This window comes from Leptodactylus fuscus, chromosome 1, assembly GCF_031893055.1.
Source record: "Leptodactylus fuscus isolate aLepFus1 chromosome 1, aLepFus1.hap2, whole genome shotgun sequence".
Classification (NCBI taxonomy): domain Eukaryota; kingdom Metazoa; phylum Chordata; class Amphibia; order Anura; family Leptodactylidae; genus Leptodactylus; species Leptodactylus fuscus.
The window spans coordinates 121,593,355-121,619,101 of record NC_134265.1 but is presented as its reverse complement, the minus strand read 5'-3'; the positions used below and the strand labels follow the sequence as shown (position 1 = coordinate 121,619,101).

The window sequence follows — 25,747 nt, the reverse complement described above, 5'->3', positions numbered from 1 at the left end:
CCGTGTTGCCCCCACTACAAGAATTCTAAACAAGCAAAACAAATTCTTTGCTTATAGGTTTCCATGTGCTAAATTCTGTAAACAGGTTATGCCTTCATTTGCTTTCACCAAAGTGTTAAATCCAAGTGGTAAAATTAAAGGAGTTGTCAGACTGATTACTGGGAAAAGGAAGCCGTCGGGTTTCAGTTTTTGTAAGACAGCACAGTCTGTACCAGACAAAAGTAAGGGTAAGTTCAGAAGGAATATTTTGGACCGGAACCTGAGGCGGAGGCCCCTCAGGTTCCAGAGCAAAAGCCGGGTAGCCGTGACTGAAAGCCATTGCACTGCACCGGCATCCAGTCACGCACTCCACTCTAGATTAGGCCCAATGAACGGGCCTAGTCCAGAGGAGGGAGTGTCTTCAGGCCGAATCACGAGGCGAAACGGCCTGAAGAATGAGCATCTCTCTTCATAATTTCCAGGAGAAATTGAATTTTCCCGGAAAAAAGAACTGACTGGCTACCATTGATTTCAGTGGGAGCTGTCTTTTTGGTCAGGATTTTGAGGTGGATACGGCCTCAAAATCCTGACCAAAATACTCCGTCTGAACTTACCCTAATAAGTCAGTCCCACTAACTACACCCTCTGGATTACCCCACTTTATGTAGGAGACCGCAGTGAGAGAAAAAAAACAGACTACCAAATGATGTGCTAGTGATGTTACATTCAGGTCTGTACAGCAGTGACCCTCGCTTACACAATCACTTATGGCTTCTGGAGAAGAGAGTTTCACAGAAAATCTACAGTAAGTTAATTATAGAATTAACATATGTGAGCTGCATATATAAATATACCAAAAAAGTCCTTCAACGATCCAGAATTATGACATTTCAAAAACTAATTTTTAAACTAATGTTTGCTCCTCAGAACAATGATTTTGTAATTTTCCTGTATGTTCATATGCTTTGTACATCTTACCGTTTTAGCCACATCAGAGCTAGAGTTGCGCCAACTTTTGGCCATTGAGGACCATGCATTTCCTTTTCACCTTCCAAAATTTGCTGCAATGTTTTGAACTTGGTGGGATTAGTTTCATAAACATTACGAATTTTCTAAAAAAAAAAAAAAAAAAAAAAAGCACAAAAAACAAAAACAAATTTATGAGTAGTGATGACATGCTATTATCATACACCATCTATCTTTATAGTCAGAGTATTTTCGATCCCTGCCCCCCTTCCTCGAGACAGTTGCTATCATATCCACCCACATGTCTTCCTTACCAGTCTTTCAATGCTATAGCAATATAACCTATGGCATGCCATATACCACTGAGACCAGCGGTTACATCACCTCTGCAGCCAAGTACACAGAGACTCGCATTTCTGGAGTGGCAGTGGATTCCATGGTTTAGTAATGCTTTTTATATTGCTATATTACATCCTCCTGCTTTTGTAATTTTTTTGCCCAACTCAGAAATCCCCTTCAATGACATAAGAAAAGCATGCGAAAGAAACCATTTATAATAAAAAAAGTAAAAAAGTTACCGTAATGTTGCCTGTAATATCAGCCTTGATGGGAGAAAATATAGCAGATCCAAGGCAATCTGAAAAAAAAATTACAGTAAATTATTTTTCTTGAAACGTATAAATTTGATCAGGAGAGTTATATCAAAAACACCTTAGATCAGAGGGTAAATTCCTTTCAGACACCTTCATCAGATGTTTGCTCAAAGGATATTAGCAAAACAGAAGATTCATTATTATTAAAATATACATTATGCATACACACACGAAAATTAAAAACAGTCATGCAATCTTGTTGGGTGCAAAAGCCTCCGAGACCGGATCAAAGTCCCAATCATTAATCCACAAAAATAGGTAGCTCCTCAATGAATCCAGTTGGAAGTTCACTTCCATTCACCCATAGTGCAGTGTTTCAGCTTCTACTCTGAATGTTTCACAGTAGGAGCTGACACGTGGCACTATCGGCGACTATAAATACATGCTCTTTTTTTCCACTGGATTTATTGAAGTGAGGCCTATGTTTTCATATATATTCCACTCCTGAGAAAACCACTTTCAGTCCACATTTGGATGGTTCTATCAAAGAAGTTTCACTGTACAATATGCAGGACTGGTGGCTTCGGATATATACAGATCATATATGCTTTTTCTGCATGGACTCCCATGTAAAAGAATAACAGATGGAAGAAAGTGTCTTTTTTTTAAAAAAAAAAACAACAACATTGCAGTGAATAATGGATGGATGGACTTAGAGGTGCTCTATCTGCATCAGTTGTTCTGTCAGAACAGCAGACTGAAAAGTGTGAACCTAGCCTTACTTGCACAGTACTCTAAACATTGGTTTACAATACAATTATCCTACATATAAAACATTAATTGTAGCCTAAATACACTATTTAACAAACCTTTAATGCAAACACACACCCCCTTCCACAAAAAAAAATTATAATAATTAAGGCTCAATTCACATCTGCAACATCGCTTCTGTTATAACTGCAGCTACAAGGCAGTTTCTCGTGACAGACACCACCTTCACAGGTCAGTGATAAATAAAGGTTTTCTTTTCTCCAAATCAATGAACTTGGCATAAATAACTTTAAAATGTGGTCTGGCCTTCTGCTTTTTGAAGCACTGCTTAACCCCCTACCATCTTCTTGTACCACATTGTGCAGTGAGGCTGTGTTCATACGGAGGAACTTGCCATGGATTTTTGGGCTGATTTCGCCCGCGGCTCGAGACTCCTCCTGATTAGTAAAATTCATCCAGGCCTAAATCAGGAGCAGGATAGTGTGATGAAATGCTAACGCACTGCATCGGCCTCCCGTCGCAGCTAGACCGTGGTGGAAAATGAAGAGGAATTCCTCTTCAGTTTCCACCATGTAAACATACCCCGAGACATCACCTATCCTGCTTGATCAATAAGAGTTGTGCTCACAGGGCTGAAAACCTCCCCTCTACCCCGGAGTACCAACTCATTTGCTTACATTTTTTTTTTACTGTGACAAAGTATATGCAAGAGCAACCACGCTTTTCCAAGTTCCAGGTAATTATTTAGGAAACAATAGCCGTCATCTATGCACCCCTGTGCATTTGGAGAACTGAACGATGGTAGCAGTGTCTACCGGTATACGACAAGGTCGACTGAACATACACAAGTAAATGTTGAACCAACACAGGTCCGGTTAGGCGCTCACTCAGTTGTGAAAGTATATTGAAGAGTCAATGTAAATTCAACAAACCGTTTTATTGTATCAAGATAACGCGCTTCGGGGCAAAGGAGTAAAATGTTTCCCAATATGTATAATGGTTTACCTTAGCATTGACATTAAGAAGTCTAATACAACATGTGAAAGCTGCAGAGGCAAAAGTCACAAAAGAAATGTGTAGGTTTGCCCTGAGCTCATTTCATCATCCAGTAGTTTCTAGGCTTCCAACCCTTGGCTGCTTTCACACCCCTAATCTTTACCGTGATATTCGAGACTGAAAGCCTTGACGTGCCACAACAGTGGAAAAATACCTAGTGAGCCGAGTCACAAAGTGCAGCCGTCGGCATCTGAATAAATAATGAGACGAATCCTAATTTCTGCAGCTTCGGGTCAGAATGGAATGGCCTACTGTATCAAATTTATTTAATTATTTTTGTGGCGTCTGTAACAATAGATAGTTACTTGATCAGGCCACAAAGAGAGAGGATGATGGGCATCAAGTAACCCGCTTGCTTCACCTGCTTATCTCAGCCTGATAATCTGTACCTCGCAGACACTTGATGCAGATGTAATCGCTTTATGTCATCAGTTAACCTGTCACACAAGCGCATACATAACCTATACCGATAAACAAGCGGCATTGCCTAGAAATCTGGTCTGCCAATTCAAAATTGGGAAATTGTGCAGAAAGCAAGCTAGCTTTCCTAGATTCCTGGATGATAGCAATAGCTTGACTAGGAGTGTTTTAGAGCACACTGAAAGCATGTTGAACCATGAATGTTCCCAATCCTCATTGCCATCCTGGGCCGGTAACGGTGAGTTTTTGGACAGGTGATCAGGCAGGCACACTACATGTATGAGGAGATAACCTGGCCACAAGTGCCAGATCATAGAAAGATCCTGTATTCCTGGTTGTATCCATTAGCAACCGATCAAGATCTATTACTTTAACATTTTGCAGAGTTTTAAATTATAACTATAATCTATTTTTTTATAAATTTTTAACACTCGTCTACAAGTTTAAATATAGCCATGTTCATGAAAAAAAACCCTATTTGTATACTAGAAGGGCTGTGAACCCCAATACCAAGTTATATAGTGGAGGGAGTCTTCTTCCAGGACTGTCCAGTATACAGTAGTTGGACTAAGGTAGTGTAACTCAGCTCATATGAGCTGCTCCTGGATATTAAAGACTATTCAGTTTATATGTACTCTTTCACCTCACTAGAATCATTAGATCTTTACCTAATTTTATTTCTGCATTTAAGAGTCCCAGAGAAATGTATCTGCAAAGGATCACATGCTTTATAAATGAGGATCCCCAGACATCCGAGCACCTGCATAACTCAGTGTAAATGAGACAGTTGTATTGAAATAGGACTTGAGAGATTAGCTGGTGACAGGCACAGGTTGCTTTGAAAGCCTCTCCGTTTTCAAATAACCATTACAGAACATTACTGGAAAGGAAACGTGCATGCCTGTGTCAGAACCTAGCAAAGAGGGACGCTTTAGTTGGGCACATACAGAGACTAGATAAAGACTTTACAGGAGAATTTACAAAAAAAAAAATATATATATATTTTTTAATAATAATAAATAATAATAATAATAATAATAATAATAATAATAATCCAAAACACACAGGATAGGTCATGTGTATGTAATCTGTTGCAGTACGACATCTAGACCCCACATAGATCAGCTGTTGAAGCAGCCTTGGGTACTGGAAGCTGCAAGTGGACATGAAGGCACATGCACACTAAAGCAAGCATGTACGTCCCCGGCTTCACTAAAAAACTTTATTGGCAATACAGTATGAAGGTTTTTTTTTTTATTATTATTATTTTTAATGCAGATTCGGATTGTGTTACACCATGGCCCATGAACTATCAAGTTTTAACAAGTTTTTGTTAAACACGATTTGTACAATCCTGTATGAAGCGGAAATCGCTTGCATGAACAGAGAAATAGTTTGCATGTTACCGACTTACGCCTGTTTTTGAGTAAATTCGAGCCTGATACAAAGAAACTTGTTAAAAATCATCAAATTCACCTTCACATTAGTTTTAAAATTTAAATTGAAATGTTTGTTTTCATTTAAATAAAAGTTTTTTTTCTAAATATTATGTATAAAGTTGCGTTTTATTGCTCTCATTAGAACAGTCTCATTTTTAATCTAAGTTTGAACTCAGAAACGGGATAAGACTCATATGGCCGCTATAATTAAATTATAGTAATGATTGCGATTTTTAAGATGTGGTAAAGTTAAAAATTTTAGGGGGCGCTAGAAAATCATTAATTGATTCTAACGCGGTCTTTTCTGTGACCTTTGTTATTACTGAAAATTCTATAAAAATTATTGAAAAGAAAATAATTGATTCTCAAAGTGGGCAGTAGACGAAATAAGTTTGAGAACCTCTGCTTGAGGCAGACTTTTTAAAATAAATTTCAATACTTTTTAACAGCCATGATCACTTTCTGTACTTCTCAGGTGAAAAGCAAACCAATAAAATAATGAAAATGTAATACAATTTACATGCTATAGAGCAGGAGCAGCCACGCAGGTTGATATAATAGCGGGAAAGGGATAGGAAAAGATTCAGTATAATTTGTATTTTGTTCATTTATATACTTGGTCTTTCTGTGCTTAGTTGCAGTCATTTAGTCATGGGGCAGTCCTATCAGCAACTGACAGCCCTCCTTGTTAATCGCTGTCGCTGATAAAACTGCCATGACTAGATGACTGCTTAAAATTTAATGGGGTTGTCTGGGATAAACAAAAATGAAACACACTAATCTAAACCCCCACACACCCCTTCTAACAAAAAAAACTATATTTATCCATATCCTTGGGGCAGTCATGAGACCATCCCAGGCACACTTTCTGATAATCCGGTGATTCTAACTCTATTATACAATCGCCAGCAGAAGTGAAGCGTGCCTACCACGCATGCGCAAGAAGTCCACAAAAGAAGGAGACAGCAGGACAGAAAAAACTGATCGCCAGGACACAGAAAATGAGCAATTATGTTGTGGTGTGTGGGGGGCTGAGTTAGGTAGGTAGGGCTAGTAGTTAGCTAGGGAAACAGGGAGGGTGTGTGAGAGACAGGAGGAGTGGAGGGGCGGGGAATCATGGTAGTTGTAGACTAAGACAACAGGAAGCTACTCATGTAAACAAATGCAGGGGATACCAGGAGCTCCCAGAGAACTCGGAAAATCACTCAAAACACTGCAATGATCAACCCATTAATAACACAAATACTTTTTTCATGATTTTTTTTTGCCCTTTTAACCCCTTTAAGACTAAATGTAAATAAAGTTATACTAGATCTTTTCCCACAAAACTGTCAATCTGCTCAGCTCTTCCTGACTAATATTTTCATGGTGAAGGCTCGCTTTAAATAAAATAACTTGCCATGTTTGTTTTTACAGCTGCTATGCAGTCCTGGGTCTCTACATGGTTACAGGTTAGTAAAACCCCTTTGTGTCATTTGATCCTCCCATTTTTTCCTCTGTTAACCTACATATCATATATAAGAGGGCAGATAGTAGTCATATGAATACAGAATCACGCTAAGGATTGTGTTTAAAGTCTAAAACCAAAGGGGCGAGATTCAAATTTTTAACAGGTTCTATGGGGAGTGTAAGGTAGTGTGTTTTGGGCACATAATCACACCGCCTCTGCTTTCCCTCAATGATTAGGCCAAGATGAAGATCATGAAGGACACTTATTTTTTTCAGCTCCCTGCTTTGACCTCTGCTTCCTATTGAAAACAGTGGGAGGCAGAAACTTGTATCTACTACATTGCTGGGTTCAGCTGTATTCTACATTTGGGACCTGGTTTTTGCTGATAGAGTTGGAGATAAATTGTTAGACCACTGGAATCAGAATCATCGATGGTGATCACTGCATTTTAAGCATTTACAAAAAGGGCTTGGTCATGGCAGCCAGGTGGTATAACACAAAAATAAAACTTCAATGCCCCATCTAAAAGTACAATTTGTGACTGAAAAAGTTTTGCTAGAAAAATTAATAGAGTGTATTAAAATTTTGAAATGCAGATGATCGAAAGACAAATTGTTGGAGTCTTAAACACCCAAACTAGCTTTAGTCCTTACAGAGTTAGTAAATCTTTAATTTGTCTTCTGAATACAAGGGTTGTCAGAGGACCAGACAAATTGGGTACTAATGACCTATTCATAGATATCAGATCGCTGTGGGGTCCAACCCATACACCACGCACCGATCAGTTGTTCTGGCTGCCTGAAGCAGTATACAAGGTATACAGATTGAAGCATCTCTGCTCCTATTAAGTAAACGGCAACACAGTTGCAATGTATGAAGTTCTGTAAACTGCATACAGCTTCCCATTCCATACACAGTAACTGGTATCAGGAAGTTGCAGCTCTTCTGGCATGCATTTGATGGATACCTAATATACAGCTTCTGGCAACCAAAATAACTGCCCGGTGTGGGGCCCAGGTGTTGGACCACTACCAATCTAATATTCGTGATCTACCCTGTGGATGGGTCATTAGTATTCATTTTACCTGGTTGTCAGACAACCCCTTTAAAATAAGCACAACGTAACGGCCCTTACACACAAATGAAAAATTATATATATATATATATATATATATATATATATATATATATATATATATATATATATATGAAACACTTATTTGAGTCAGCATACTGTCACACGTAACATTTTTTGAAAGGAGTCTTTGTTTTGGATGCAGGGCCAAGATGTAGGTTTTATGATACCGGTTTATAAATTATACTAGTACATAATGAGTATACTCCTTTAGTATCCAAATTGTGACCATCATAGCCTTCAGATGCCAAGTACAGAAAAAGAGCTGTTAGTGCACTAGTGGTGTAACTGTATCTTCCCAAGGAAACCAGTCACCCTTAAAGTAACCGCTTTACTTATTTGTACCTTGTGAAACTTTAATGTTCCCATTGAATTGCACTACATTAGCAACTTGTGTATTTCTATCAAATGCTGTGTAATATTGAACACTTTACTGGAGCCTTAAAAACCAAAGAATGAAATTACTGAATAATGCAACAAACCCATGCTTAACCCATTCAAGTCCAGTTATTTGATTTCTTAGAAGGGAACTGGTCATGCAGAACAGTATTTTTTATTAGCACATTAAATCTTTGAAATATATTTCTGGAGAGATACGGTAGTTTAGGCTTATTTACTTATTCCTCTTCAATATTGAAATTGCAACACCAAAAAGGAAAAGTCTTAGAATTATGGTTAGTATCAATAGACATGTTAATGATACAAATGGAAACACTATTTAAAACAATATGATCCATTCAGTATTGAATAAGAGTGCCACGCGCAGAAATACAGGCAGTGGTGTGCTATTAACAAGATTATTAATAGTTGTCTGAGGAGTGATCCTTTGTAGGAAGAATTCCACAGGTACGGCATCTGTGCCAGAGTCATCCACTGGATATAACCGTGCAGACAACACCATACCATCCAGTGAAAGAAGGTTCTTTGGAAGATTGGAAGCTGTCCGTCTGGAATCCTTATTTTCAGTACAGAGACAAAGTTCTGAAAGTTCTACTTTTCTCTCAGACGGAAATGGCACAAACTGATTGATTGAAATTAATGAGTTTTCATCCGGACCGTTTGAGCTCAGTTTTTGAAGATGTCAAATACTGATTACGAACTGAATGGCCAAACACATAAGTGAATCAGGCCTTAGGTTGATTAAACTCCTTAGCACCCGTAAAATAATTCCTTAATAAGATAGTAACCATCACTATCAAGAGTTCGCTGAGGGATGAAGTAGGGGACCCCGGACAAAAGATTGCATTGAGGCCCACAAGACTTTAGTTATGTCACTGCATGGTCCTTGGCCAGTTTCTAAGAGACAGTTGGCCTCTACTTGGTGCCAAACTGCTTAACAATTCCCAAAAAAAATCAGAGTGGCCAGATCTAGTTTTCCTCCTTATGTACATACCCTGTGCTATTTATTCATGCAAAGTTTGTTGAAAGGTTAGTTATGCTTTAGGACCGATGCCCGACGTAGCAGGGGAAAAAAACAAAAAAACAAAACGGCATTTCACAGTCACAGCAAAGTGGATGGGATTCTAGTGAATCCAATTCTCAATTTGTATTAAGATACACGCTGCTGACACACACGGATTTCCAAAACTATCGCAGTTTTGGAAATCACAGCAGGTCAATTATACCTACAGAAACACTGGTGGTTTCCCTATAGGTATAACGGAAACTCTGCTAACTTTGTCAAAAGTTTTGCAGGAATAACCGTGATGCGTTGCGGCTGCGTTTTTTTTCCCCACAGCGTTTTTTTTTTTTTTTTTTTTTTTTACTGCAGGATGTCACATGGTGCCTTGCCCTTAGTTATATGCATCACCCTAAATTCTAAAGTCTAGTGGGGGTTTTTTTTTGCTCAAATTGGCATAAATATTAGTGTTTACTGTCACTTTAGTTCGTACTATGTAGTTTCAATGATAGTGACATTTGTGTATCCAAAGACCAATGATGTAAAAGATAGGTGCTCTGTATTGTAAAGGTAAACTAGACAAGCAGCCCACCCCTCTACGGGTCATTCCTCCTGCAAGGGATCAGGCTGGCACCATCTTCAGAGGCATTACAACTTTTCATCATTGTTTTCTAAAACATTATCACTATTATCACTATTCATTATATCATTATCACTATTATCATTATTAAAAAGGACAAGCCTTTCTTAAACGCAACAGCATTCTCAGTGGACAGCCTTGGGGCTCCTCCTAAAAGGGGGTTTCAAGGCTAAAGATATTAGTAATCTATGCTAAAGGATGGGTCATCACTATCACATCCGGGGAACTTATCACCAAGCTACCTCACTGATCAGCTATTCCCAACAGCTGCCAGAACAGGAACAGAATTAAAAACAGAAGGCTATGTTATCTGTGTAATATCTAGATCAGTTCACTGCAGTTCATGTGACATAGCTCAGTGCATAACCAGCGATTAAAACATCCGACCCTGCATATAAAGAGACTTTTTCCCCCCCTGGTATCACTAATATTGACCCACAAAATACAGGTAACATGTCATGGCTGTGGCAGAAAGGGGTTAAACCATATAAGGGTTGTACCTCAGAGTGCAACTAACGGTTAAATCTGGAGGCACATAATGTTCATGCCTAGGAAACATCACCATGATACAAATAAGGGATGCCATTTATTACATTTCTTAATTGTTCCCAATGGAGATGGTATATTCTCAATTAGTTCTTGGATGGCTGCACTCTAGATTTTCTGTTCATATCTTTTCCACAAACAACAACAATAAATATATTGCTTAATTAATACAATATAATTGAAAATTTAACTCAAATTAAAAAAGACAAATATTTCAAAAACATTTTAGAACTACAGTGGTCCTTCAAGTCACAATGGCCTTGGTATACAATATTTTAAACATACAATGGTACAACCATCAATATCCTAATATCAAAAACATGAATTACTGTGGCAAACTTTGTTAGGGCTCGTTCACATCTGCGCCCGGGAGTCTGTTCTGCAGGCATCTTTCAAACCCATTCATTTTAATGGATTTGAAAAGTGTCCGGCCATGAGCGCCGGTAAGCGTTTTATGCTCTCCGCGACGAAACCGGGTTTTTTTTAAACTGGACACAGAGTTGGACATGCAGTTTTAAGAAAAACGGTTTCGCCGCGGAAAGCTCAAAACACTCGCGGCTGGACTCGGCATGACAGGTTTCCGTCTCAGGTTTCTGCATGCAGAAGACGGAAACCTGAGAACGGAGTGCCGAACACTGGTGTGAACCCAACGTAATTTGTAATAAATACTGTATGTTTATTGACAATTGCACTAAGGAGGCATTGTTGTAATCAAATGAAACCAATCTAGAAACCTGCATGGGCATTGAGGCACACATGTTCCATAGGACATGCTGCCATGCAATTTGTCCACAGATGTAACGGAGCCTGTAGATCCTACACGTCTTGTAGCCTGCTAAAACTGGCATCCCAGCGGGTTCCATAACTGCTCAATTGGCGATAAGTATGGTGACCGGGCAAGAAAAGGAAGTGTTGAAATTTCTCAAGAAAAACTATTCTGCTTCAAAATGCGAATTGGAAGCCCTGCCATGAGCTGAAGTGCTCCTCGTATATCACTACTAGAAGTGACCGATTGCTATATTCAGGGCTCCGCAGATCATCACACCAGTAGATGGGGTAATATGTCACTCCACCATACTCTTACCTGACATTCATATCCCAAACAGAACTTTGATTCGCCATATGCATTTGTAAGGCATAACCTTCTTAGGCTAGCAACGCATCTTTAAAGGGCACTTGGCAGGGAGAACCAAATAATGGAGAGTCAAACCGCTAAAACAGTGTTCAATGCTTTTATAGCGAAACTGGTTAATGCAGGACATCGCTCCACCGATTTTTGGCACTTTGTCCAACAGAGGCGCAGATGTAAACCTAGCATTAATTTGGCAACCTAAGGTGGGCGACTTTAGATGGCCATGTACAGAGTCCCTGACAAAAGGCATGTTTGCGGGTTGCTAACACAACAGGGGGCTGAATGGTAGTGAATTACAGTGTTTATTCAAGCTCATACCATTGGCACGGACCAATGTAACGCTTATTGTTTTACCACTTAATGCAATGTATTGATATTTGTTTTCCTTGCAGGTGCATCATTTGGGGTGAAACTGTAGCTTTGTCTGTGTCTTCTTGGCACCTCCTCTGGCATGACTACACCACCCTGGGTGTAGTCTAGGTGTTGTGGCCAAAGTACACATATATAAATATGGGCACAGCTGCGGCATGATCCAAAACTCCAGGTATATTTAAATTGTATATTATACGTATGAGATGGATTTATTTATATTTTATTTAAAAAGGTATGTCCACAAGGAGATTTTTTCAAAAAACACCTGTCAACTCTATATTTCAATGGGAATTATCATGACCTATGCTCAGGTGGATTTCACCTTGCAAAGTCTATTAAGATGAAAGGAAAAAGGTGGTGGTGGTGGGGAGTTAGTGTCCACGTAAAGATAGATCATGTCACGCTTCAGACTCCCACTGAAATGAATGGGAGAGTTTAAAGGCATTTTTTTTAGTGGATTTTGCCCCCATTTTTTCAGCTAGAGGGAAAAAAAAAAATCTGACTGGCTTTGATTGAAATGAAGGGGAGAATTGCAGGCTTTTTTGAAGTGGATTCCGCCTCAAAAGTCCACTTGCAAAAAAAAATAAAAAATCTGCCCCACATTGCCAAAACACAGCATTTCTTGTTGCAGTATTGAGTCAAGGTCAGTAGTGGCTTGAAAAGGAATGGAAAATATAAAGAAAGCTCTTAGATATTTCCGTAGTGTTTAATCCACTCCCGATTGTGTCCATTTAACTGTTCACGAGATACTTCTGCAAAACTAACATCTGCTGGAGACAACAAGCTACATGAACAAAGATATTAACAATTTAATATGGACTCTTAGTCTTTTGTTAAGACTAGACGTAATTAGTGCTCATTACAAGTGACTGAAGTGAAACATTCAATCACTAGTTACTGGTACTAAGTTACAGTAGAGTTATACAGTCACAGTGGCAATTTAGCATTGGCCTTGCTGCTTGGTATACGAGCCTCAATTCATAGATATATGACCGTATGAATAAAGTGTCACTTAATACAGCTGAAGGTTCATAAATAGACCCTAGTGCAACAGCTAGAGAGAAAAAAAAAAAAAAAAAGTCTTGTCTCTTCAAAGATATTTGATGGCGTATATGTCAGATCTCTGGCTGGGCCATTCACATAATTTTTAGAGATGAGTGAACAGTGAAATGTTCGAAGTTCGATTCCAGTAGCCGCTCAATAATCGACTGTTCGATCAAACATCGAACCCCATTATAGTCTATGGGGAATAAATACTCGTTAAGGGGGAAACCACTATTCCACTCAGGAGAGTCACCAAGTCCACTATGACACCCCAGGAAATGATGCCAACACCCTGGAATGCAACTGGGACAGCAGGGGAAGCATGTCTGGGGGAATCTAACATGCCCAAGTAACTATTACGTCGGGATCCCTGTCAGCTTGCGATATGTGGGAGCTGACTTTTTCCCATAGGAATGCATTGACCAGCGTTGATTGGCCAAATGCCATACAGAGTACAGCATTCGGCCAATCAACACTGGTTCTCCCGAAGGCTCGTCTGAGGAGGCGGAGTCTAAGATCGGACCAGAATGGAGACTGCTGTGGACCGATCTTAGACTCCTCCTCCGGCAGAACCAGCGTTGATTGGCCGAATGCTGTACTCTATATGGCATTCAGCCAATCAACGCTGGTCAATGCATTCCTATGTCGAGATGTAGCAGTGCTGGCCGTGCGCTCAGCTCGGCTACACTGGAGTTGCAGCAGAGCTGAGCGCACGGCCAGCACTGCTACACCGGAGATGTGAACCCTGCTGCGCACACAGCTCTGCTGCATCAGAGATGCGCTGAACCCTGCTGCACACTCAGCTCTGCTGCATCAGAATGCAGCAGAGCTGAGTGTGCAGCAGGGTTCACATCTCCGGTGTAGCAGTTCTGGCTGTGCGCTCAGCTCGGCTGCATCTCCGGTGTAGCCGAGCTGAGCGCACGGCCAGCACTGTACATCTCGGCATAGGAATGCATTGACCAGCGTTGATTGGCCGAATGCCATACAGAGTACAGCATTCGGCCAATCAATGCTGGTTCTGCCAGAGGAGGCGGAGTCTAAGATTGGTCCACAGCAGTCTCCATTCTGGTCCGATTTTAGACTCCGCCTCCTCACAGACGAGCCTCCGGCAGAACCAGCATTGATTGGCCGAATGCTGTAATCTGTATGGCATTCGGCCAATCAACGCTGGTCAATGCATTCCTATGAGAAAAAGTTAGCTCGCGCATATCACAAGCTGACAGGGATCCCGACCAGATAGAGCCCCAAAGAAATGGGTGAGTGACATTCCCACCTAAATAAAGGTAATCCCTAACTAACCCTGCCAGTACATCTATCCCTGTCGCACAGTCACATAGTTCACAGTCTCATATGAACCGGATATTAAATCCACTGTTCGTATAAATTGGAGGTCACCTGAATTAGCCAGCCAATTACTTTTTCTGATTTTTTTCCGATGCCTCCGTTGTCGTAGTTCCTGACCCATCTCCCCTGCACAGTTATTGGTGCAAAAAAAGCGCCAGGGAAGGTGGGAGGGGAATCAAATTTTTAGTGAGTTTGCCACATGGTGTTCGACTGGAATCGAACATCTCGAACAGCCTGATATCCGATCGAACATGTACTCGATTAAACGCTATTCACTCATCTCTAATAATTTTCATTACTGCGTTCACACAGAGTTGTTTGCCTCAGGAATCTGATTTAAATTCCTCCTCCAAAAAACACCTCACTATACAGTCCTATTGTGAGGTGTTTTTTTTTTTTTTTTTTTTTTAGGAGGGGGGGGGGGGGGGGGAGTTCATCCACCGGGGGGGCAGGCCGGAGTGATACCCCCATGTCTTTAATGGCCCAGGGAGGCAGGCACCGTTAACTACAACCGAGGGCCGGACGGTGGTAAATCTTTTACTTATCCCCCAAATGGAGGAGAGACTCATCCCAACCCTATGTAGGGACAGGAAAAACTGGTGTATGGTGGTGAGAGAGGTGTATTTAACGAGTCTCTTAGCTCCTGTCCCTACAAAGGGTCATAGGTCAACCTCCTTGTGTAGCCGTCATGGTGGACGTAATGGAAATGTGATATATATATATATATATATATACACACCGGCCACTTTATTAGGTACACCTGTCCAACTGCTCGTTAACACTTAATTTCTAATCAGCCAATCACATGGCGGCAACTCAGTGCATTTAGGCATGTAGACATGGTCAAGACAATCTCCTGCAGTTCAAACCGAGCATCAGTATGGGGAAGAAAGGTGATTTGAGTGCCTTTGAACGTGGCATGGTTGTTGGTGCCAGAAGGGCTGGTCTGAGTATTTCAGAAACTGCTGATCTACTGGGATTTTCACGCACAACCATCTCTAGGGTTTACAGAGAATGGTCCGAAAAAGAAAAAACATCCAGTGAGCGGCAGTTCTGTGGGCGGAAATGCGTTGTTGATGCCAGAGGTCAGAGGAGAATGGCCAGACTGGTTCGAGCTGATAGAAAGGCAACAGTGACTCAAATAGCCACCCGTTACAACCAAGGTAGCCAGAAGAGCATCTCTGAACGCACAGTACGTCGAACTTTGAGGCAGATGGGCTACAGCAGCAGAAGACCACACCGGGTGCCACTCCTTTCAGCTAAGAACAGGAAACTGAGGCTACAATTTGCACAAGCTCATCGAAATTGGACAATTGAAGATTGGAAAAACGTTGCCTAGTCTCATGAGTCTTGATTTCTGCTGCGACATTCGGATGGTAGGGTCAGAATTTGGCGTCAACAACATGAAAGCATGGATCCATCCTGCCTTGTATCAACGGTTCAGGCTGGTGGTGGTGGTGTCATGGTGTGGGGAATATTTTCTTGGCACTCTTTGGGCCCCTTGGTACCAATTGAGCATCGTTGCAACGCCAAAGCCTACCTGAGTATTGTTACTGACCATGTCCATCCCTTTATGACCACAATGTACCCAACATCTGATGGCTACTTTCAGCAGGATAATGCGCCATGTCATAAAGCTGGAATCATCTCAGACTGGTTTCTTGAACATGACAATGAGTTCACTGTACTCCAATGGCCTCCACAGTCACCAGATCTCAATCCAATAGAGCATCTTTGGGATGTGGTGGAACGGGAGATTCGCATCATGGATGTGCAGCCGACAAATCTGCGGCAACTGTGTGATGCCATCATGTCAATATGGACCAAAATCTCTGAGGAATGCTTCCAGCACCTTGTTGAATCTATGCCACAAAGAATTGAGGCAGTTCTGAAGGCAAAAGGGGGTCCAACCCGTTACTAGCATGGTGTACCTAATAAAGTGGCTGGTGAGTTTATATATATATATATATATATATATATATATATATATATATATATATATATATATATATATATATATATATATATACACACACACACTATGAATAAATAACATCTTTATTGACACAAATAAATTGCAAAAAAAAGCCCTAAAATATTTTGGAAATCCAAAATAAGTGACTCACCAGCCAATGCAGAATCCTTAAAAGATAAAAAAAAAAAATTCCAGAAGCAACCAAAGACCCTAAGCACCCTAGTTGTGTGTATATTCGTACCCAGTATTTATTGAATGTGTGATATACCACTGAAATCTTATTTAGGTCTTATAGGTTTTTCGGGGCTTCTTGAATCTTCTTCTGAACTGATTCATGGGTCACCATTATTTGACTACGTATTTATTTGTTTTTAAAGGGAGTCTACAACCTCCACCATACATGTGTATTACACACATTATAGTGATAAATAATTTACAATTGTTATGCATGTTACTTTTTTTAGATTTGGAGAAAAACAACTTTGAAGTGTTATGCAAAAGAGGCAGTTGGTGCACTGGGGGCGGGCCTTCTGGTCCCTGGGGCACTGCTCTTGCTGCACAGATTGCTTCCAATTCCTGCTTGCTCAAACTATTCTACCTAAACCGTAAGAACAATGCTCGCAGGGCTGAAGACCCATCCCCGTGCACTAACTGCCTCATTTGCCTAAGATTGTTCGTTTTCTCCAGACATACAAAACTGACATACATAAAGGCATTGTAAAAGCCTTTTTCTTACAAATCTATTGTATTACAAATCTAAAGCAAGACTCCTACAATGATTATTGCATTATTACTATTTGAATTTATTATAAGTGTTTAAAACTATTGGTCTCCCTTCTCGTTCTAACAATACACCTTCAATTGTTCTAGTGGAAAAGGAGGGTTTGTGAAGATAGACTTAGGCTACAATCACATGTCAGAGGTGCGATACGGCAGTGAAAAAAAAAAAAGTCAATTTTTCATGGCCGTCTTCCACCTGAAGAGTGCCAATTTTCACGGATCCCCTTAATACACTACTACAGATTTCTAGTGCACAAAAATAGGACATGACCTAAAATTTTAACAGGCCGTTACAATGGACTGTCAAAATAACAGCCTCCATTGACTTGAACCCAATATAATGTTGCTGCGTGATGTCTATTTTTTTTATTATTATTTTTTAGCAGATGTCATGTGACAGTATTAAATTCAATTCACTGTTGTGAATAATAACTTTAAAACTTAGATACAGCTTTACATCTCTGCGTCATATGAAAATGGTTGGCGTGTGCAAGCAATAAACAAGAGGGTAAGGAAACCCCTGACTCAGTGCAGAGGCTGCTGTAATCACAGAACTTCATTTACTAGCATTAACTCTAGAAATATAGTGTCCACCAAATGAATAATTACCATAGAATAATTATTTTTTAATTTTAGATTGAAAAGTTTATTTTACACACTTAAATACATCTCCTAACTTTACTGGAAGTGCGCTTAATTTTGTGTACCAGAAGTTCAGGGCCTCTTTCTGATGCACCGTATTATTTACAATGTCATTTCTGAGTATACCCTAGTACTACTAGTTTGACAACATCTGGTTATTCCAGTAGCATTTCTGTTAAATACAGTATTAGTAAGCAGCATGTCATGTAATATACATAAGTCATTAAATGCATAAACAACCTATAGTCAGTTATTAATTTTAATTATTCATTCAATGACTAGTGAGTAGTTACATGACCCAAATACTTTTCCCATCTAAAAAGTTTCAGGCTATGCACACAACAAATTACAATTCATCTCTTAAATATTTCTTTTTTGTTTTTTTTTTTTTTAAATGTAGATTGTGAGCCCCACATAGAGCTCACAATGTACATTTTTCCCTATCAGTATGTCTTTGGAATATGGGATGGAAATCCATGCAAACACGGGGAGAACATACAAACTCCTTGCAGATGGTTTTTTGACCTTGGTGGGATTTGAACACCAGGACTCCAGTGCTGCAAGGCTGCAGTGCTAACCACTGAGCCACCGTGTGGCCCCTATCTCTTAAATATTTCTGTCTAGTAAAGGTATATTTATAACCCAATTCAGCACTCTAATATAAAGCACACAAGATTCAGGAATCTGGAAGGCTGTGACTGTATCCACACTAATGCATAAAATACAGAAATGCCATTCATTCCTGCACAGTGGCAAAGCATTGTTCCACACAAAGAATATAAATGCATTCCTGGCACAGCTCTCGGTCATAGACAATACAAGGGCTTGTCATCTAATGGTGAAGGCCATGTTTATTATGGACGATCAGAGCAATCGTTTATGGGCAGTTTGTCACCAGGAAACCTAATAGCAAACCAGCTACAGTGCAATGTAGGGGACATTATGTATTACAAAACAATCTGATTACAGATTCCCTTTAAAACAATGTAAATCAGCATTTAGAAGACATTCGCATGACAAAGTCCTGCACTTGACAGTGACTAAAGTATTTTTTTCACTACCCAGTGTACGCCTGAAGGTACTCTGATTTCACAGATCCCTTATAATTAAGGGTCTTTAAGGGATCTGTGAACTCTGCCAGAGCCACAGATAGTTCAAACCTACTGTTAAAACAATGGTTGTCTGAATAGCACCATAAAAGTCTATAGTGCCCGTGTGCTGGCCGTTAATAATCCACTTGATCCCTGCCATATGTAAATGCATCATCCAGTCAGTGGTTGAGCAGTGATGCCCATTCAAACGTGCAGAACAAAATTTACGGAGACAGGAGACCTAAACAGATGGTCTACGATGGAGTCCCAACCAAGGGATGGGTATCCATTTCCTATTATTTTAAGCGTTTGCAAGTGTAAAAAAATACTTGGAACACCCCTATAAAAAGGGAATCTGTCGGCAGTAAATTAGTTCTAATCCTAATCTCAGTACTTTGTAGAGGTGATTCTACAGTTTCCAAATATGACTGTTATACAGTAGAGATGAGTGTACTATTCGAAACTCCCGTTACGAATAGCACGCACCCATAGGAATGAATGCAGTCAGCACTCAGGGGGTTAAGTGGCCGGCAAAGTCTGCATGCCGGCCGCTTCCATTCATTCCTATGGCTGCTTGCTATTTGAAACTGGAGTTTCGGATAGTACTCGCTCATCTCTATTATACAGCTTTGGGGCCTCATCGTCATGTAAATTAAGGTTTTGTTTACCGTATATACTCGAGTATAAGTTGAATTTTTCAGCACAGTTTTTGTGCTGAAAAAACCCTCCTCAGCTTATACTCGAGTCAAGCAAAAAAAAAAATTAAATTTTTTTTTTTTCTTTTGTGAGGGGGGAGGGGTCTATGACCAGCCGCAATAGTAATGTATAGAATCTCCCATAAAATAGTGCAAAAACAAAAAAGCAGCTTTAAAAAAAAAAAAAAAAAAAAAAAAGTAAATAGAAGTTCTAAAGCACTCCTTTCCCTAGAATACATATAAAAGTAGAAAATGACTGTGACACACATACACATTAGGTATCCCCGTGTCTGAAAGTGCTCGGTCTACTGAATATAGGGGATCTGCAGTGCTCCTGTTCCGTCGGGAAGGGGTTAATAGGAGCACTGCAGATACCCTATATTCAGCCAGGCTGAATTCCAAGTGGGGGAAGAAAAAACAGTCCTCAAGCTCAGGGAAGGAGCAGACAGAAAACCAAAACACCCCCTCCCCTTCCCCAGCAACTACTGCAGCCAAAAACGCTGACCATTTTAATTTTTGAAATTTTCCAGTAGCTGCTGCATTCCCCAGCCCCCCCCCCCCCCCCCCCCCGGCTTATACTCGAGTCAATAAGTTTTCCCAGTTTTTTGTGGTAAAATTAGGGGCCTCGGCTTATATTCGGGTCGGTTTATACTCGAGTATATACGGTATATGCAAATGAAGGGACTTTGGGTTTAGTCCGATATCTGGGCTCATCTCTAGATTACCAGACAAAGCAACCTTTCCCCTCATTTTCATATGAATAAAACAGAGATTTTCATCAAAATGGGACTCCAAAGCTGAATAAAAGCAGCATATTTGGGAACTGTAGAATCACCTCTACAAGGAACTGGGATTAGGCTCATAATAAATTTACCACTATAATGAAATTATATAGCAGCTCCTATGGACAAGCTAAACTGAAATAAGCATATATACCAAATAATATCAGTAATAATGAAACAGACATATCAATAAGTGTTAAAGGGGAAGATGACTGAGAAGAGTTCCAGTCTCTAGTAGACTTTTCATATGCCATCTTTCTTCTCCTTAACATAGGGCCCATTTAGATAAACTGCTTGCAACAAGCGATCAACACTTGTTTAGTCCACATTTACCTGCTGTACCCAACATATATTCCGACAAATGACTATCTGTATGAAAGTTCGTCCGCACACTTTGCATTACTGTCAGCGGCATAGCCCGGTTTTCATGAAATATGATTTTAACATCCAGATAAAATTCGCAATAGCAAATGCATGTTTCTTGTTTGATTGGCAACATGTATACATAGGACAACAATCAGCCGTCATTGCCCCTGTAAATGGACTTGATCTTTTCACTTAGACACATAGTAAACCCCAATTGCGCATCATTAAAAACAAATAGATGAGCAGAAAAACAATAAGGAGTTTATTGACAGTCAGTCTATGAGTATTTTCTGTTATTGCCACAATATTAAGATATTTCTTAACGGTTTTATAAAGAAGACCCACTATATTTATTAACGGGCCTTCGTCTGCAAACGCTCTCTTTACAGTGCAAAATGACAGTTTAAAGCCAATCAATATATTATAGTCAATAGTGATAACCCACCGAGAAGCAGTAAAAATTCCCCATAATGAAAAATAACAGCATTTTGTTATCAAAACCTATATGACAGCTCATTTTTGCAGAAACGCATTTAGCAGTCTTCTGCACTTCATATAATCTAAAATGGTGTGGACACTGTTAAACATACTAATAGCTACATTACCCTGTATAACCAGTCAGACAGCGTCTTAAATGGTGACCCTCAAGAAACAATTCTATACTCCCATACCTTAAACTACTTGGTATTTGTTTAGCTCTTTCAGTCTGTATTACATTGTAAAGAGACAGGCTGGGTGGGGTATTGGCATGACTTCATTATAACTGAAAGGTCAATTTTCAGCCATACTCACAATGAATGACACTTACAGAAACTAGTGCAAAAGAAGCATGGCAGAGTTACCACGCCAACCAATCAGGCTCCTGCTTTAAAGTTCCAAAAATTGTGAAACATCTACCAAAAGATCATCCCCTTATCAACACCAGATTTCCTGTAACAGGCATGCTGGCCATCTTCTTTGAGAATACCACTTTTTATTACAAATTTGGGTGGGTGCCCAATGTAAATGGTCCTTACTACAGTAGAACGTTGAAACAGCAACAGCAGCAACACATGGAGTTCCTGTTGTTCTATATAATGAACTTGTGTGCCACAGTACAGTGACCCGTTAAAGTATTACATGATCCCATAATGCTTAAAGGAAGCTTGTTATCAGAATAGGATATTTCTATGTAGGCAAGTCTCTAAGGGCCAATTCACACGGCAGAATTCTGCCCCAAAAACAGCGCAAAATCTCTGACTTTCAATGGGAGATGTAGATCAAGGCAGGACATTGAAAAAAAAACAAACCCATAAGCAACCTGCTTGATCTTATCAGTTCAGCTGCAGAGTCTGTAGCTCAGTCAGTCCACCAATTAGGCTCATTCATCTAAAGCAGATCTTCAGCTTTCTGCTGCGGGATGCTGGAGGGGTGGAAACAGAAAAGGAACTTGGGGCAGAAGTCTGCTCCAGATTCCCCTTCTATTTCCGTTGTGTGAACATACCCTAATACTGAAGGACTGCTGCATTTTTATATTGAGGCTAAAGCTACACAGCAACTTTGGCCATTACTCCTGTTGTATGACTAAATCACTATGTCACCCTAAGACTCCTTCTCTATTTTAAACGAATAGGGTGATGCAGTTTCTAGTCACAAAAAAAAATAAAAAATCCATTGGCGCTCGATCTATTTACAACTAGAAGTTACAGTCGCAGCGCTCTTGTGAGTTGCAACAGAACTCACTTACACCAGGAGTTTCAGAGTGATACAGCAATCTTTGGTTGGTTGACAGGAGTAGCAACCAAAGTTGCTATGTAGTCCTATCCTTAAGGCTATGGTCCCATATAGAGAGCCACAGCAAAAAGAACTGCAGTTTATCTGCAGCACTTGTCACATAAAGTCTGTAGAGTTTTCTTCTGCAGACTTTCTACTTCAATTATATCTATGGAACAGCTGGTGGTTTCCGTATGGATATAATTGACATGCTGTGATTTACAAAAACTAAACATTTTTACAAGTTGCATTTTTTGCTGTGGGTATTTTCCTGTAATGTGTGGATGAGATTTACTACAATCCCATACACTTTGCAGGGACTGCAAAATGCCGCAGCCAAACCATGACGTTTACACAATCTGGAGATTCAGCCTAAGGCTGAGGTCCCATGTTGTGGAAACGTAGCGGTTTTTGTTGCGGTTTCTTGAGCCAAAGCCAGGAGTGGCTACAAAGGGAATGGGAAATATATAGGACGTTCTTATACTTCTGCTCAGTCTACTCCCGGCTTTGGCTCAAAAGAACGCAGCAAAATCTGCAACAACAAAAAAAAGCTGCATTTTTGCAATGTGGGGCTTTAGCCTAAAGGTTTTTGTTTTTTTGGGGGTTTTTTTTATCCCCAGGATGACCTCATCAGTATCAAATCAAAGGGGGTCCCACACAGATCAGCTGTTGTGGCTACTACCGGCACATATATAGCAGACGAAGCAGAAAGTCTACTCCAGTCACTGTTGGTAATAATAATAAATACTAATATAAATATTTAGATATTTTATTCTAACCCCGGCAATCTGAGAAGTGTATTAATCTAGCACATACCTGTTTCAGTCTTATTCAGGAAATACCATAAAACCACACCTGACAAGTTATCACATGTGCAATCATTGCTGAGATCAGAGGACACTATGGACACAGGTGAACGGATACTGTATTGCCTATGGCAGGGGTTACTACTAAGCTTACCAACTTACCGAAAAAGGCAGGCAGGTGAGAGACGGAGTCTAAGAAGCTGCAGGTGTCGATCTGCTTATCGGCAGGTAATGGCTTGAACTGGTGCTGGATAAGAATAGCCATGACAAGGCCCGGGTGAAGTGCTCACTATATGCCGCCTGTGTAACTTCCCTTCTCACTTACAGCCCGGACTCTGACCAACACGGAACTACACTACTCAGCCCTCTCACCATACAGCTGACTGACCGGGCGGGGCTACTGGAATGCACCACATCCAATCAGCGTGAGACTCAACAACCAATTAGAAAATAGCTTTCAGAAGCATGACGTCACCTGCCCAGGCAACGGTGGACAGATCGTCTTGGGACCTATGAGTAGTGAGCTGTAGCAGCTCAGCCAATCAGCTGCTTGTTACAAAGTGGAGTCTCTTCTTTTCACATCTGTGAATAAATAATACGAGCTAAGATGGAAGCGAAGTTTAGTCATGAATATTGAATGAGAACTTTCTACTCACAGTACTAGCTGTCAGGTGAGAGGGGCAGAAGAGATGAACTTGACGGTAGTAGACATGACACCGCTGTCACCAGTGTGATATGCAAGCCGGCCGGCTGTACAAGCTAGCTGGATATTGAAGGCTGTGTGTGCATGGGAATCCCTTCCCCTCAGCTGGCTTACCATTCATTGGTGGGGCGGGGAAGTCCTCTTGGACTTGCTTTCAATTTCTCTCTCCCTGCTTAACCCTTGCCCTGCTGCATTCCAACCACATGCTATGTAGTCAGCACAGGAACAGCAACACCCCCAGCGGCTTGTAGAGCAGCTGCTACACAAAGTAAGTCAAAAAGGGACAGCATGGCTGGAGTCCCTGCTCCAGGAGAGAGGGGATTCAGCCCCTGCCTGTCCAGCAAGCATCCCGCACCCCTTTAAGGGAAGATGGTTAGGCGGAAACGGCGCTGGCCGTCGGACTCTGCTGCAAAAAAAGGCACAGGCCCAAAAGGCCAAGCGGATCAAGGGCCTGGTAGGCCCTGGGGTTAGCACAAGGCTGCCAGCAGATAACTAGATGCAAATAGCTTCACCCTCCCCTAGCCAGCTCCAAGGTAGCCACTCACCACACAGTTATATTTACCCCCGCACTCCTCTGCCCGGTATGCCAGGAACCCAAGGGAGGCGATTAGCTGGGGCTCAATATCCAATGCCCTGCCATGCAAACTCAGTGCTCCTCGAATGTGGAAAAATATGGCATGCACTCAGCCCCTTAATAATAAAACAGCTTTCTGTGGTGCCAAAAGAAGAAAAAACATGTTCACTTACAGTTTATGTATTTTACGGTGTTCGCATGAAGAGTCCGGCTGGAGCCATGACTAAGGTGCCACGGCACTGAAACGCGTCGGCGTTAAACAGTACCACCTCTGCGTATGGACCACATTATTGTGAGATGTCCGAATTTTTAATATGAAAAATAAAAGCGAAGTTTTAACCCTATTCCCATGTGCAAGAGTTCTGGGTGCTGGATCCTCTTTTTCTTCTACCGTCAGTGCTCCTTGACACAGGCCATGGCGTTGGGGAGTTATTGGTGGGCAAAAATGCTCCCATAATGCCCCGTGCGCCTAGACTCTCCAGAAAGTCCAGTAGCTCCTGCAACTCCCAGCGCCAGGCTGAAGCATCTATTAGGTCCAGCACTTCACCACATAACAGTAGGAGCCCCTGCCGTAGTCCGCATAGATCCCTCAGTAGATCATCCGCTGGGAGTCCCCTAAGTCCCCTATAGCGTGAGGTCCCAGAAGCAAGGCAGAAAGCGTCATCGTCACTATAGCAGGGTGAGGTAGGCATCATACTCCTCTGGCTCATCCTCGAGGGATTCGCACAGAGCTAGAAGGTCACATGGCCATGTGGGTGCTAAGAGTCGGGAGAAATGAGCCCATGGCCACCCCGGAACCATCGGTGACAGGATCAACACTGCTGCAGCCACCAACGGACACATCCAAACGTCATACCAACCGGTGAGTTGACTTGTTTACAAGCATGGTTTACACAGACCTCAACTGGCGTGGATGTCTTGGATATGTTTAAGGCTATGCTATCTAAACTGGAGGGGAGAGCACCGTTTACAGCAAGCGAGGCTATGCAACCGCAGGATAATGAGTTGATAATAGACATGATGAGGGCAATGCTAGAGAAACTGAGGACAGCCTCCCCTCCTAAGTTTGCAACGGGTGTGGCTGCGCAGCTGCCAGAAAGTTGGTTATGTAGTGATACATTTTTCTGTGGAGTGGCACCGCTGGGCACACACATATCAGTGAAGGAAAAGATCATAGATTGTAAGCTCTTGCGAGCAGGGCCCTCAGTCCCATTGTGTGAAATGACGTTCTTTGTTATGTATCTGTCTGTATTTGAACCCTACAAATTGTACAACGCTGCGGAATATGTTGGCGC

General features: G+C 41.1%; 1 protein-coding gene across 1 annotated transcript in view; it reads right to left on the bottom strand.

Moving 5' to 3' along the window:
• The window catches only part of GLTP (glycolipid transfer protein), a 28,769-nt gene extending 5,234 nt beyond the window's left edge, over positions 1-23,535 (bottom strand). The window contains exons 1-3 of the mRNA XM_075262809.1: positions 23,338-23,535; positions 1,524-1,582; positions 958-1,091 (exon numbers count right to left, since the gene is read on the bottom strand). Coding sequence (XP_075118910.1) covers positions 958-1,091; positions 1,524-1,582; positions 23,338-23,440 — 296 coding nt within the window. The 5' untranslated portion in view covers positions 23,441-23,535. The remainder of the gene's footprint in view (positions 1-957; positions 1,092-1,523; positions 1,583-23,337) is intronic.
• Positions 23,536-25,747: the final 2,212 nt, after the last annotated feature.